The 15695-nt window shown below is 36.8% G+C and overlaps 1 protein-coding gene across 1 annotated transcript; it reads left to right on the top strand.

Moving 5' to 3' along the window:
• Positions 1 to 1434: 1434 nt before the first annotated feature.
• SHBG (sex hormone binding globulin) lies at positions 1435 to 13547 on the top strand. The gene is made up of 8 exons (XM_072407671.1): positions 1435 to 1917; positions 4737 to 4846; positions 6217 to 6406; positions 6549 to 6716; positions 8408 to 8573; positions 10467 to 10609; positions 10844 to 11069; positions 12990 to 13547. The coding sequence occupies exons 1-8, from the start codon at positions 1777 to 1779 to the stop codon at positions 13118 to 13120; spliced, it is 1275 nt and encodes a 424-aa protein (XP_072263772.1). The 5' UTR covers positions 1435 to 1776; the 3' UTR covers positions 13121 to 13547.
• Positions 13548 to 15695: the final 2148 nt, after the last annotated feature.

The following is a 15695-nucleotide window of genomic DNA, read 5'->3' as shown; positions in this document are numbered from 1 at the left end:
GTTGAGAAGTCAAATGGCCAAGAACATTTAAATTTTAAAATATATATTAAAGCCTTTCCCCTGGGTGGTCTCATGTAGGTTTCTAAATGTGACTGTTGGTCCATGTTGTGTAGGTTCTCATGGTGTCTTTGCCAACCAATTTTTTTTTATTTGTTGCAAATCCTCCTTTATAGAATCTGCAAATGCAGCTAGATGGAAGTCTATTAACAAGGTAATGATAAGTTGCATGATCCTTAGGTCAACTCGTGGAATTTAAGAGAGAGAACCGGTATGGTGTCTATGTATGCTCCTAAGTAAAGAATAAATAAACCAAAGAACACAAATGTAATTATTGCAATTTATCATTCTTTAGATGTAGTAGAAGAATGAGTTTTTTTTACTTTTCAGGATGTCTGTTTATTCTGCCCTTTGGCCTGTTAGTTGAGGGGGTGTTTCACTTAGCATCTATAGGAGGCGCTGTTATGCTTAAAGAGTACTTATAGTATATTAAAGCAGCCCTAAATTCAACATTTTCACTTTACATAAAAGAGTAAACAACCAAAATTTGTAAAGGAAAAATGTTAATTATTTTTTATTTTTTTACAAAGTGCAACACCTTTTTTTAAAAAAAAAAGGAACGAATAGGAATCTCAGATTGACGCGTGATTGGATCGCGAGAAAGCCCAGCGCCATTGAGGGATCTGCAGGATTAAAGTTAAATTGTCATTTTTTTGTTTTCAGTTTAGTTCCGCTTTAATCAGAAAAAAAAGACTCAATGTTATAGTGTAGGCCAGCTGTAATTCTGCTGGCTGCCACTAGATAGTGCCAATGATCACATAGAGTTGGGTTTCTGGACACATGGAGGACCCCCTGCAATACATTTTTAGGGAACCCATTCTATAAATATAATAACCACAACTCACAGTACAATAATGGGGTGTTCAGCGAATACATTGATAGCCAGTTGGATAAATGCCACCTTTACAGATCATTGGTATTTATTAAACTGACCTTAGAGTCAAAAACAGCTCATTGCTCAAGGAACCCCTAACAACCTCTGGATGAACCCTGGGTGAGAATCACTGACAAAGAGTATAATTGCAGTTAAATATAATTGTAGTTCCCTTCTGCCTTATAATGACATCTTGGGGAGAACACCAAAGCAAAGTGCTTGGAGACCTTCTATTACTAACATGAATATAAAAGAAGTATAAAAGTATAACAAAGTTCAAGAAATTATTACAAAAAAAATGAAGGAAAAAAGAAAGAAGGGTACTTTATATTTCAGTCAGAAAAGAATGGGTGATCAGCAGGATGGATAACTGCAGCATTTCACGGAAACTTTCCACTTTTTACAGCCATAGATGTTTCTGTAAAATGCGGCACTTTTTGAGGTCGCAGCAATTCACATGCTGAATACCTTATCCTTTATAACAACACAAAGAACAAATTTACACGAGCGTCACTGCATCTGATTTTGTCCCATTTTGGCACTTTTAAATGTTGAGAGCTATACTGTTGTTTCATTGCTTTACATATTCATGCTGTATGATGGATGATATAGAACACTACTACTTGGTATGTAGATAGAATGTATGTATTTCATTATGATTGTATGTGCACAGTCAGGTAGTCAGGAAGACATTTTGGTAAAGGGTTAAACAGTTTGTATTCTCTGTTCTCATTAACATCTGCATGAGGCAGAATGAGGGGAATGTGTTATGGTCGGAGCCAAGGATGGTCTGAGAAAAGGTCCAACTTTCCTTCTATCAGTGCTATATAAAGGATAATAAACATATGACCGCTATTCACATCCAGTGCATCAGTAAAATGAGGATCCCTGGCTGTACATCCATTACTATAATCCTATTATTTCTTTCCTATGGAAAGTTTTCTACAGGCAATCTGCCACCTGCTTCCAACCAACACACCGGACAGGTAATACATATTTGTGTGCCCCTTACAAAAATATAATCTATTTGGAGATCATTATAATTTTTTTATGGTATTTTATGTGTGTAACAGTCAATAGACAAATATTGCATGGGGTTTCTCTAGCTTCAGATTGACAATCTTTGAGGTTTTTTAAGGTGAACAGAGAATGGATCCAGTCCAGGTGCGTGTAACTGATAATTTTTTAAATAAAGTGCCATATCTTGGCAAATAAAGTAATTGTGTAAAGCAATTGTGAGTGTGAATTGGACATTTTGATAATAGAATTAAAATTAAATGATATGGCATGCAGATAAAATATCCCAAAGTAAATTGATCCAATGATATAGTTATCTCTGACTTTTATACATTGGTCTGATGAGTTTTGTTCTGCAGATTGTAGGCTTTACATAAAATGAAAATGCAGAGAGCCATAGCAAGTTATATATAGTGATCTCCCTGATAAAGTATACCTCATTAGTGGTCCTTACATTGTTTATTTGTTGTTTATTTCACTCAGCTAGAGTGAGAAATCTGTCCTGGAATGTCTTACAATGAAATTATATGATTGCTCTTGTAAAATACAAAGTGGTTGCTTTAATTTATTACTGCAGTGGCTGAATCAAAGTGTTATGCTGGGTGTGTTTATATTAGATTTTGCTGAGAAATATTTGTGACAATCAGTAAGTGTTATACCTGGGATATGGCTGATATTTCTTAGTGAATGTAATCCTTGGATGCTTTATAAATAACTCCAATATTTCTAAATATCTTTTTGAGGATAGCCAATCACATAATTTGATCTTTATTATTTATTGTGTTTTAAAAAACATGTGACCTACAAAAGATCCTAATATGGTTATTAAAAAGATGGTACCATCACACAGAAAAAAAGTCCACCAAAATGCCAAGAGAATATCATTTAGACTTCTTCCTTTATAAAGCCCATTTTACCATTACATCTAACTAAAAAGTTAATTGTAACACAAAATGTAGTTTTGACTTCAATGTAATGGTTAACCGATTGCCAAAGAAAAAAACATTGTGTCCTAATATTAACAGTAAAGCAATGAACATTGTACTTTTATCTTAATTTTTGATTGATTGAATTTTGTCATTGAATTGTCTAAAATTTTAGCAAAGTATATGACTAATTTAAGGATTCTGCAATACAATGTATACAGTGTATACTGTATTAAAATTCATGCAGGCACATTCATTCGTAGCACAGTGCAGCCGCGGTACTGAACAGTCGTACCAATATATAGGTGCAATTATTATTATTAATAATAATAATAAACAGTATTTATATTGCACCGACATATTATGCAGGGCTGTACTTGGGGGTTGCAAATGACAGACACACACAGTGACACAGGAGGAGAGGACACTGCCTGAAAGAAGTCTATAACCGTAGTTTTATTTTTCTTTACTATCATGTCACATTTTTTTTTGTGTTGTGTATAGTGTGTACAGAGATGTTTCATGCAATACACTATGTCAATCAACAATATTTTTGTCATAACTGTTCTTTTTTTTTAGTATTAAAAGTAAAGACTCCAATTTTTTATTTTGGAAAGGATATTGCATTAATAAATCCTTGTCAGGCTCTTTTTGCTGTCTGTATCCCATTGGGGTGATTTTCTTTATCTCTTGTTTTAGAAAACTAGAAAGAAATCATCTCTGAAATGAGGGGACATTCCCTCTTAAACAGTTGTCACCGAAACAGGTGAAAAAATTCCTCCTATTACACTGACAACTGTAAAAATTTGGATTTCACATCACTTTCTCTCTAGTGACACAGGCAGATGTCAAATAAGCCAATGAACACAGCTCTGTAATTAATAATTTATTATTAGGATTTTTTTGTTCTATTTCAGCTAGTGTGAGTATTATACTAAATTTAATTCAGTGTTAGCCAATCTCCATGTACAGCAGAGCCTACAAGATAAGCGTCACAAAGTGCCATGGTTCTGGTACGGTGCTTATGTGCTAACGAGGAGCATTCTAATAGAGAACAGAGTGATAGAAAAATGGGCTCATCAGTGTACTTCTTGTCTATTCATGGTTCACTCATTTCATTTTATCTGTATAATTACCTGCCTGGATTTCAGCTTTATTTGCTGCTTAGTAAAGATGTTTGCTAAACAAAAGGGGATGCCCAGGTGGCAAAAAATTATAAACCCATTTTTTTTTTTTTTTTTTTGGGATTTGAATCCGTGGCTGTAAAATGGGGTTTTTTGGCCAATAACATTTTTGCCCTGGAAAAGCTGGCAAAAGTGGTGGAAATGAGCCCGGAAAAACAATGGCCACAAGAATTAAGGTTATTTGGAGGAGGAAAAGGGCATTTTCCTTTGCCAGGAAACTTTTCTGCATGGTACATATGTGTAGAGCCCAGCTCTGTTCTTGGCAGTTAAAAATAAAAATGGATCCAGTTGGAACATAATGGGGAAAAGATTTGCTACCCTGTCAGGTTTTTACTGCTGTCAATGTTCCTACTATGCAGATTCATCCTTCTTTTTGTTTATTGTCACCAAAACACTAGAAAACAAATAAAGGATAAACTCTAAACTGTTTAGGAGCAGATTTCTTCCTTTTCAGAAAAAGGCAGCAAAAATATAGACCAGGCAGGAGACTTAGCGCCTCCTAACTCTATTTAAAACTAAAACAAAAGTTTGGCTTTTGATTTACAAAGATTCTGATAGCCTACTATGTGCAGCAATACCTTCTCCAGTGAGCACCCTTTTCACAGACATTGTCTGACTGTGCAGGGGAAGATATATCTGAGTTATAGGGGGGTTACTAGGACTGTTCTATTTTTTCAGGACTCTTGCTCAGCCGGAAGCCCAGTGAGATCTGCAAACAGCCTGTATCTAGGAAATGGAGACCCAAAGATTGCCTTGCGGATGGAGTTCCCCTTGTCATCCTTAACCAGGTATGACATATATCTTTTTTTATATAAATAGTAAATGGCTACATTGAACACAAGGGTATGGTCTGTAAAAACTAAAGCACACTCAACCAGGTCAACACTCACTTCTCATACTCTGGGAGAAATAGAAGTCTGATGGTTGGCTATTTACAGATTTTCTCTTACAAATGCCCTAAAAGCAGTTGGGGGAGAATATGCTATACAATAATATTTTATGTGTAAGATGGATAACTTTTCTTAAACCATCATAAATAAATGGGGCCTGAACAGCAGCACTATCTACAGCCACATTGAAAGGAAAGGACTATGTAGTCTATTATCTGCTAAAAGGCTTGGCTGTGACCTCATCAATATGTCAGAAACAGAAATGAGAGATATCAGACCTAATCTATGATATCCACCAAAGAATATAAAAAATGGATGATGTTAGTACATAAACTGCAATATATGCAAATCTGACAATCCTTTACTTTGTTTATACCTGTAAAGTCACCTAAAAACTCCTAAACAGTAAGTTCCAAATAGGCCATGTACTGCCTTAGGTTTATTTCTCAGTACAAAGTCCCATCAATTCCATCAATAAATATATTGGTGCCTAGGTGTGGACCTGTTTGTTGCTCAATGCATAAAAGAAAAGTCCAAAATAGCAATGCTAGTATTGTACGAGCTGTGAGCAAATTCATTAAGACATCAGGTGCACTGCATATCTTCACCTTCCAAGATGTCTGCGGCACAATACACAGTTTTTATGATAATATTTACCACAATAGGCAATTGAATTAAGCTATTCTTGTTAGGCAAGAATCTAAGCACATTGTTAGTTACACATCTTATGCAGACCTAATAACTTAACCTTTATTTCAAACCTTGTAGTTGTCTGCTAAGGCATGAGCTTTGCATCCTGAGATGAACGGGGAAAAGGTTGCAAGCTATCCCATACCCAGGAGCAACAAATATTTCCTATGGCTCAGAAAAACAAGTGGAGGGGTGGGAAAACCTGACAAAAGTGGATATAAGTTTGTAAGTGTGCAAGGGGGAATGTTGAACTTGGAAGAGAAAACACTACTTTACTCTTAATAAATATGGACAGGATAAATACATCCTATCAATTATCCCGCACAGCGTTCAGTGCCTAAATTACCCATGCATATGCTTTTCCAAGAATTTGTATGTGGTATATGAACTTCAGGAAGCTGTGATGTTGAACAGTGATGACCAAATCTCTGTTGCCATAATATTATCACCTTGTGGCACCTGATGGAAGGCAGTGGATAAGATGTTTTATTCTGCACATGAATTTGCTAGAATTAAATTCAACATCTATGTTCTTCTGATTAATATCCATTATTGTTGGCTATTCTTTATGTTTACAGTAATTTCTCCTCGTTTGAGATTCGGACATATGATTCAGAAGGCATTATATTCTTTGGATATGTTGGCATGGATAACTGGTTTGTCCTTGGTATTCGGGAAAATCGGTTGGAGATACAGATGAGTAATGGCAATGGTCAAATGGTTCTCTCCAAGTGGGGACCAGATGTCAGTGATGGCAAATGGCAAAAGGTTAGAGCTGGGTTATAATAAAGCCTATAAACACAATAAATGTACGTAATGAGCACATCTGAAGTTCATTTGTTCCAGCCTTTGTTTTGTTCCTTGTTATCGCACTTTCTGTGCAGTCCTATGGAACTTTTATGTCTTGCAGGTCTCCGTGGACAGCACTTTTAACACTATAGTTGTACGACTAAATGGAGAAGTTATCGTCATGTTAACTCATCATGTAAAGAATGAGCCTGTGACCCTGGAATACGCTAATCTGGGCATTGTACTGGGTGACCTTCCAGCAAACAGCAAAATACAACTTCTCAAACCGGTACCATTATCATTAGCCTACAACATTGAACTAATTTAATGATGAACCTGGTTAAAAATGTTTACTAAACTAAATTAATACTAGATTTTATGCAGCAGGACAGTCAAAAAATGGTCACTGTTCAGACCATGGCATATAATAAGGTATAAGTGTTCATATTTATTGCTACTGTAACGTTAGTTCCCTCAATAATCTATTTGTGTTGTTTTAATAAAAGCTCACAGCAGCATTTGCCAGGCCAGGCAAAGTTCTAGATATGTTTCTGTTGAGTATTTATAGCATATATAAAGTCTTACAGCCATCTAAAGGAGAGCGTTTGGTGGACTGACAAAGCCCCAGCTAATAAGGAGGCAGTGGTTTAATGCTGTCAGCTTGAAACAGGTAATTTAATTACTGAAAATATCACGGGGCAAAAAACTTTGTAACGTGTTTGGAACAACCTACCTGTCAAGTTCCTTCAAAAACTGTTTATTATTATTATTTTTTTAATTTTTAGTTTACAGCATTTTTTTACATGGTTTGGTCCGATATCACTTGATCATTCTCAATAGAACCAAGCCTAAGCAGTCAGCAGTAGGGATGAGCGAGCGAGTTTTAAAAAAATTCAAGCTTTCTTGCTTAATGAAATTGTTAGCTAGAATGGCCGGTGTAAATTCGCCAAATGAAAAAAAAAAAAAAGATTGCAGGCTTTTCTGATCAATGAACGCAGCGCTGGCTACATTCATTGATCAGCTCAGTGTGCGATCCCCGGCACTAGAGGTTAAATGGGGACAAGTCTTGATATTCAAAACCTCTGGTGCTCTCTGAAAGCTTTCCTCAGCCAATCAGAGAGCACTAGAGGTTTTGAATGGGGAGACTTGTCCTTATTTAACCTCTAGTGCCGGGGATCGCACACAGGAGGATTCCCAGGGCTGCAAAATGATTGCAGCCCTGAGAATCCACTGCGATCCCAGGGCACTGGAGGGTGATTAACTCCTAGTGCCGGGGATCGTAATGATTTCCTCGATCTCCTGATGGTTTCGGGAAATGCAGGACCCTCCTTCACTGTTGGCCCTAAATATTAACCCTGATTATCCATCATAGAAATTTGGCCCAGACAGGCTATTCTGTATATTTTTCTGCCTCATTTTTTTGGGGCATTAAATTGGTCCTGCAAACTGCAAACCATAAATAAAAGCATTCAATACATTAGAGCAGGGGTGTCAAACTCTGGCCTGCAATGTCCTTTTTTTTTTGGCCCCCAAAGGAATCGTAAATATGAATGGCAGCTGGCCCGCCGCTGCATTGAATTAGCACTGCTACTACAATCCCGGCACCACTCGCGTCTATAGACCAGCGGCCTCTATACCTATGTGTGGCCCTGCATTGGACTGTTTTATAGACGCAGGGAATTGTAGTAGCGGTGCTATTTCAGTTTCAAGTTTGGCCCGCAACTTTGTCTAAGTTTTTAATTTTGGCCCAATGTGTATTTGAGTTTGACCTGGCATTAGAGAAAGCAGTGGGTACATGCAGTACATGGGTGAGTTGCAATGTTTAAAATATCTTACACATAAAATCTTTGAAAAAGTTTAAATTACTAGTCTTTATTGGTAACACAATATTTCTTTGTCAAGTCTGCTGGGACCAAATGATCTATCATCAATCTGACTCAGTGATGTGATCTGTCAGTGATGTGAGCTGTGTTGTCTCAGTTAAACCCTGCTCTAGATGCATGTATGAAGAACTGGGCCTGGGTGAAAAAGAACGCACAAGCTCTAGATGATGCAATGGAGACCGATGAGAACCGGCGATGTTTTGAAAATGAAGAGCGAGGCACTTTCTTCTCTGCACTAGGTTATGCAACTTTCAAGCCTGCCTGTAAGTGGTGGTCTTCTATGATGTTTGTCATCTATGGTTCTCATTTATCTTGCGCACACACAATTACGTAGGGGTGCTTAGAAGTCCCTGGCTTTGCCCAGAAAGAAGAGTTATTCAACAAATTCCCCCCTGGGACTGATGCACTTGGTACAGCGTAGTTGCAACTTTTCTAGACTGTTCAAATAAAAGTCCTTTGTTTGGGCCACAACCAGGTCTCAGCAGCACCTTTGATGTCAGAAATGTCCTCAAAACGTTGCCCCTTCAGGTGTTTCCTCAAATTTGGGAACAGATAATCGTCCGAAGAAACTGGTCAGGTGAGTATGGGGGATGGTGGACCAATTGGAAACCCAGGGTGTTCAGTTTGGCAGCCACAACCTTGGACGTGTACATTGTCCTGCAAAAAAAAGATCCCTTTGTCTGGTGCATTCTCTTGCAAAAAAGGATCCCTTTGGTCAACTTTCAACGCCGTTTCGTTTTAATTGCCTCCTTCAGCTGGTCCAGAAGGTTAGCAAAATACTGTCCGGTGATACTAGAGCCCTGAGGTAGGTAGTCCATAACAGAATACCGTCTTTGTCCCAGAAAACGGATTCCATGACTTTTTGGCCGATTTCTTGGTTCGGAATTTCTTCGGCCGTGGGGACCCGCCGTGGCGCCATTCCTTTCACTGTTCCTTGGTTTCAGGATCATAGATGTGGAGCCAGGTTTCATCCTTCCTTCTTCTGAACACTGTTCAAACATTTTGGCACCCACTCCACTAAAAGCTTGCAGATGTCTAGGATAGTGGTGATAACAAACCCAACACGCTCCCGTTAGATGTCAAGTATCTGGGCTATCTTTTTTGCGGATATTCGCCGATCCTCAATAATCAGCTCATAGAGAGCATCGCAGGTTGCCGGGTAATTTGAGGTTGGGGCCCTCAGCGGGGCTCATCTTCAACGGTGAAATGCCAAGTCTTGAAACGAGATATCCAGGTTTTGACAGTGCTGTAGGAAGGACACTTCTCCCCCAGTGTTTGTGACATCTCAGTGTGAATGTCTTCTGCTGACTTTCCCTGGAGAAACAAAAACTTCATGACAGCCAGTAACTCCAACGACTTAAAACTTGTTTGTGCCTCTGCCAATACAGCTTCTCACTAAAAGAAAAAACAGTTTTAAGAATCGCAAAGACCTGATGTTTGCACAGTTACATACTAAGATATTAGGCTGTCGTTTGCCCCCACACTCATTTTTCTATTTCATCTGAAAGGGGGCGAAGCCAGGAACTTTTCATCTCATATCTTTCCACACAATGCATGTTTTCATAAATTCTACATGGCAGCACCGTTTTGCTTATTAATAGAAGCCTTAGGGTCTGTCACATTGTGCCTTTTTTTGTGCGATGCATTAATGCTTTTCTGTTAGTGTATCTCTAACATCAGGATCTGCATCCATGCTAACATATTTCTTCCAGTTAATATTTATATAAATATTTATTTGCTGCCAGTTTTAATTCTTTATTACAGTGTTTTAAGGGTTAGATGTTTTTGTTTTCCATGTATTTATGTTGAACTGCCAAATATAAGAAAATAAATGGCAACTTACCACAACATCTATCTGGTAAAACTGTTGTTAGAAGACCAGAAATAATTGTCCCAATTGGAGCAATAAAGAAGAAAATGTTGGCACTTGTATACTCCATTCCATCCAAAACAAGCAACTTCACAATGCCCAAATGATCTGTTTTACAACACATGAAGGACTGGCACAAATTTGCTTTTAAGTTTAGGAAGTCATCTTTGGAGCCTTCACCTTAAAAACACATAATGAAATTCAGAAATCTTCAATCATGCTAAATCTGCTTTTTTTTTTGTCTTGATGCGTTGTATTGAAATCATTTGTTCTCTGTCATTAATAGCTTTCTCATTACATACAAGTGAACCCTGGCAACTATCAATTAAACTCTCTTTCCGAGTCATGGAGGATGGTGGGCTCCTCCTGGCCTTATATGGGGCTGGCAATACGTCAGCGTTGACTATAACCTTGGATGGCCAGAAACAGGTAGAAACAACAAATTTCAATTGGGCTGATTAATAAAACTGAGTGAAGAAAACCAAGTGAAATCGGTGATGAACATTGTTACCAGTTAGAAAATATCTTCGATTATTAAGATGCAGTAGAAAATAGTAGTTGGGAATATTTGCTGTTTTAGTTTGCTGTTCTAGTTTTTCAAACTAATAAAAGTCATAAATATTTATTTGCTGCCAGTTAATATTGTTCCTTCTCAATCCTCAGGTACTAGAAGCTTCTCTATTGGATAAACTATCACTTTCCGTCACATTTCCGCCTAGCATTTGTCTTAAAGATTGGCACACTGTGGATGTTCTGATACAGGCAAATCAGCTGGTGCTTAATACAGAGGAGGCGGAATCCTCCATGGACATACCGCCTGCAGATTTCAAAGCTTTAGAAGATATATGGGTGGATCCTAACGCATACATTTTTGTTGGCGGCATGGCAGGTAAACTATGACCGCTCCAAGATGTTTATTTACCTTGATTTTGCAGTAAGTTTCATTTTACATTTGTTATGTAGTGACAATTATATAATGTTATAAGTTCTACAATTTAATAAAACTATTCCCTCAACAATCGTTCAAGCAAAAAGGAAATATTTCTAAGTATTACAATGTACTCAGTGATAATCTAAAATTTTATATAACTACTCATTCAGAAATGGATAAGGGAATTAGATAAAAATATATCTTTCTCATGGTCTACAGCCATAAAGGAAACTTACAAGGCCACCAGATGTGAAAACCAGTGGGATGTTTATCAGCGAATTATTAATCATTGGTACCTCACACCTTATAAGTTATCAAAATTTTCGATCATTTTGGACTTTATTATTCCAATTACCAACTGACCTTTCACTTACGCAGATATCACCTTCTCCAGAATTAGCTAGAATTCCTAGCTCTGGCAGAGTGATTGTCATTCATATCCTTCTCCTAGCAAAGTTACATATTACTAAATTATGAAAAACGACGCAGGTTCCTAGTTATACGGATGTTATTGCAGATGTGAGTCTATGTTGTGCTTATGAACATGTTAGCTAATTTAAATATATCACACAAAAAAAATATTTTTTGTGTAAATTTACAAATGAGAAGCCTGGTTACGCCATCCTTTTTGTACTATTACACTTTATTTCCTATTTATATATGTACCTCATATCTTGTTGATATTGTCTATATATCTGGAATAAGAGACTGGTATTTTGCTGTTTTCTTCTGTTTCTACCTGTTCTTTTTTTATTTTTTTTTATTTCTTTCTTTCTTTTCTAATTTCAACTGTTTGTAATTTTTTTTTTGCTGTAAAACTTTAATAAAGAATAATTGAACTATAAACAAACTATTCCCCTGAAAACCTTTAACATCCCTGTTTCCTTATAACTAACAGTGGCTACATCATCCCTTTTTTGCATACAATTCAATGTAATCATTAAGTAAACCCTAACTAGGAAAAGTGTTTTCCTAATAAAATTGTTTAATAAATGTAAATAACTTGTTGAATTTGCCAGAAATCTTATATAAAGATAAAGGGAGAGATAAGGATAAGTCTGTGTTCTTTGCAATCCATCACGAATGAGTTTGGCAGGTCTGACACCACATGCTTAGGAATATAGAGCTGCGTTATCGTGAGGAAGATTGAGTAGACTAGATTTATGTCATGTCAGCAGGCCTGAAGCAACAGGATGGGCAAAAGGCCTCATGACAGGGGGAGTATAGAAGGCTGAAGGTGGGGGGTTAAAAGTTCAGGGGAAAGCTTGGTGGAAATTGTTCCGGTTTATACTTAAAAATGTTATTACTATAAAATTGTTGTGTTTAAGAACATGGTGTTAATAAATGGGGGCTGCTGTGGCCAATTTTTCTTCCAAAAATGTGTAATGGTCCTTTTTTGGGGGGTAAGTGGATGTTGGGGTGTTTAGATCAATTGGTTGCAGCAGTGGAGGACTTCTTATGCTGTACCCTGGTCAAGTAGTTCTGTACTTGCATTGTATCTGTACAGCACATTCTAAAGCAATACAGCAGTGAAAGTACATATACACCACAATATATGTTTTTCTGGTGTAACTGATGTCTGCAATGACAAATCTGCAGGCTGGTAAGGCTATTCCAAGACTTCTCTCTATATTTCCAGAGAACTCTGGAAACTTAAAGCAGTAATTCCTTAATTTCTAATGTATTGCATTACTTGTATTTACTAAGATCCAAGGGGGAAGATTCTTTTAACAATAATAATATAAATAACATAGCTTAAAATAGTAATTTTTAAATGTTGTTTTGGGATTTGTGAAACCTTTTAAGATACAGGTATTCTATTTTTAATTTGATATCTTTAACTATAACAATAATAGTAATTTTCTATATCTCTTTTAGAAAATTCAGAACAAGGAAACCTTTTCTCGGGTTGTCTGAAGGTCACTCTGCAAGGAATAGCTGCAGACCTGGATAAAGCTCAGTACAAACACCCTCATGTCCGCAGTCACAGTTGTCCTATAGCAATGTAATAAAGATTTATGTTGTTTATGTTATGATTTATGTTTAATGTTGCAGCCCCATTATATGGACTTTTAAATCTTTGTTAGATGATTTCTTGTTTTTGATATAAATATATACATAGAATCTGCCATACATATGTAAACTTTGTGATGAACATTGTGCTTGCATTTCAAGAATAATGGCAAGTGTATTGGTGATGGCCATTGATTTACACATAAGTATTATGGCCTTTTATTTTATATGTTATTATTGTGTTTAAATCTTAGAGAATAGGCTAAGTGTCAGTTGAATGTAACAAAAATGGATGCATTCATTACAATAAAAGTGCACAATGCGTTGTACTTAGTTTTTTATTGCTAGTAGCATGGCTGACTAAATAAAATATAATACTATGTAATGCATTGTATACATAATAAAACACCAGGGTCTAATCCACCACTTCTTGTGGCATTCTATTTATAGCCAAATCTGTACAAACCATAAAGTATTCAAATATATTACAGAAACGGAGCTGGATCATGAAGTTTTAATTGATGAAACATACACAAACAATAAAGCCAACAAATATGTTTTACAATGCTTTGCTCTTTTTCTATTCAAAAAAGGTCAATGGCATATTTTTTATAACCCAGAAAACGGTTTATGCAAATTGTGCTCTCAGGCTTGCTTTTGATGAGTTCTGCTCATTAGTAGAATATTGAAATGTCATCATATCTAAACCTCATGACTAGACTCCTACCTCTCTACATCTAGTCTCATGCATCCGGGAGTCTGTACATTTTCTTTAGACCATGACTCTGTATTCCTTTTTCACAGAGTGTGCTGGACCAGCAACATAAATGGTGTCAATAATTTTATAGTTGTATCATATAAAACAGATGTGAGCAAACCCTAACGAAGTAACATGAAATTGCTTTATAAATTGTGTGGTTTAGGTATGTTTAGGGTTATTGGCATATTCTTCATTCATATACAATAATAAAAAAAAGTTTCTTCCCTTTTTCCTTCTATTCTTCATGTTCTTCTTGATCCATCCTCTCTTTTCTTACGCTTCATTTTGGACACTGAGCTTCTGATATGCCTGTATTGCAAAAGTCAATTAATTATGTCAATAGGTCTAACCAAAGGTATGTAATATAAGTGGAAATATTTAATTTTAAGTAGAACTAAACCTGAAAATAAAAAAAAAAAAAATGTGAGCAGGCAACCTCTTTATTGCCCTCTTCTAGGTTCACGATCTTCAGCAACCTTGATTGGACAGCCTAGAATGTAATAACTCCTGTGGTTGAGCGTTAATTTAAGCCTTAGCAGCCAGGTACAGAAGTATGGTACACTGAGTTACTTATGCACAGAGAAAATTGTGAACAGGAAGGTAAAGGCCAGGTCACGTTTTTTAGGTTTAGTTTTTTAATAACATCATGATCATAATAAAACTCTACAGTTGCTTTTAAGTTGGTTGGAGGACTGGTAGAGTCTGCCTAGATTTTGGTGCAACAGAAAGTAATAAGGAAAAACAATGTTTTTAATATTTGTAATAACTGTAAAATGAAAGATAAAATCCAGAAATATGTCACATCTACTCTTGCAACAAAGGAACACTACTAATGAAGTACCAGCTCAACTTACATTATCTGTATATTTATTCAAACAGTAAATGGGGTCAATAGGAGGGGGCGTTCCACCCCAATGACACCATAATGAGTGTTTCATCCCAGGCTCCAACTGCAACTTACTAACCACAAGTGAAGTAGCCACCATGTAGCTATGTTTACCATGCATGTCCATTGCTCACTACTGCACTGGCACCTACAAAAGTGCTGGTAAGGACTCTGGTCTTTGGTACTAAGCTCTTTCTTTCCTGTGCAGCTTTAAAGTCCTGGTCCCTGTGTTTGAAAGCCTGCATAAAATCTCAACTCCACATCACAGTGGTGCTAAAAAGGGACTTGATATCCGCATGCAGCAGGTATTGCACTGAGTGTCACTATCAATAGTGATGCCTCTGCTAACAATGTCATAACCCCACCAACACACACACATAGTGGGACAGTTTGCAGTGTTCCTTTATCCCATGCCTGTAGGGTGGGGATCTTTTTGCCTGACAATACTGTCTTTATTTCAGTACTAGGTACTGGAATGCAGAGAGAATTTTAATACCTGGCATCCCACTCTACATTGTTCGACCACAAATACCCAACAGATACCAGAACCAGCTCAGAACGCCTTGGGCTTCACACCAAGATCATGCAAGCCATATGTTGGGCACTAGGGCTCCAAAGTGTATCTAAAACCAAAACATTTTATTGCTGTCTGCATCCTATTTTATTTGCATGTTGTTTTGGAAAGGATTGACCTTTTAAAGTGTCAAAACACATCACATGCATAGTATGAGCATTGAAATTTGTACACACAGCTGAGCTTTACATGAGCTGATGAGAATATAAATGCATACTACACAAAAATAATGAAATAAAGGTAAAGAGGAAATTGTTTTGTACACTTGTATGTTGATATAATTATACTGGGACTGGTCAGTGTAACTATTCCTGGAACACGCCCAGAGCAGTACATTGTCACTGAACATTT

The sequence above is a fragment of the Pyxicephalus adspersus genome, chromosome 4 (assembly GCF_032062135.1).
Source record: "Pyxicephalus adspersus chromosome 4, UCB_Pads_2.0, whole genome shotgun sequence".
Classification (NCBI taxonomy): domain Eukaryota; kingdom Metazoa; phylum Chordata; class Amphibia; order Anura; family Pyxicephalidae; genus Pyxicephalus; species Pyxicephalus adspersus.
The sequence above is the reverse complement of the archived record's forward strand: the minus strand, read 5'-3'. Positions and strand labels throughout refer to the sequence as shown.

What these genes read in the sequence shown, in the direction of transcription:
- SHBG (XM_072407671.1), top strand. Translation starts at nt 1,777, where the DNA reads ATGACCGCTATTCACATCCAGTGCATCAGTAAAATGAGGATCCCTGGC. An exon ending in CCCTTGTCATCCTTAACCAG is followed by an intron (nt 4,847 to 6,216) that starts GTATGACATATA and finishes TTATGTTTACAG; the next exon opens with TAATTTCTCCTCGTTTGAGA. An exon ending in TTTTGTTGGCGGCATGGCAG is followed by an intron (nt 11,070 to 12,989) that starts GTAAACTATGAC and finishes TATCTCTTTTAG; the next exon opens with AAAATTCAGAACAAGGAAAC.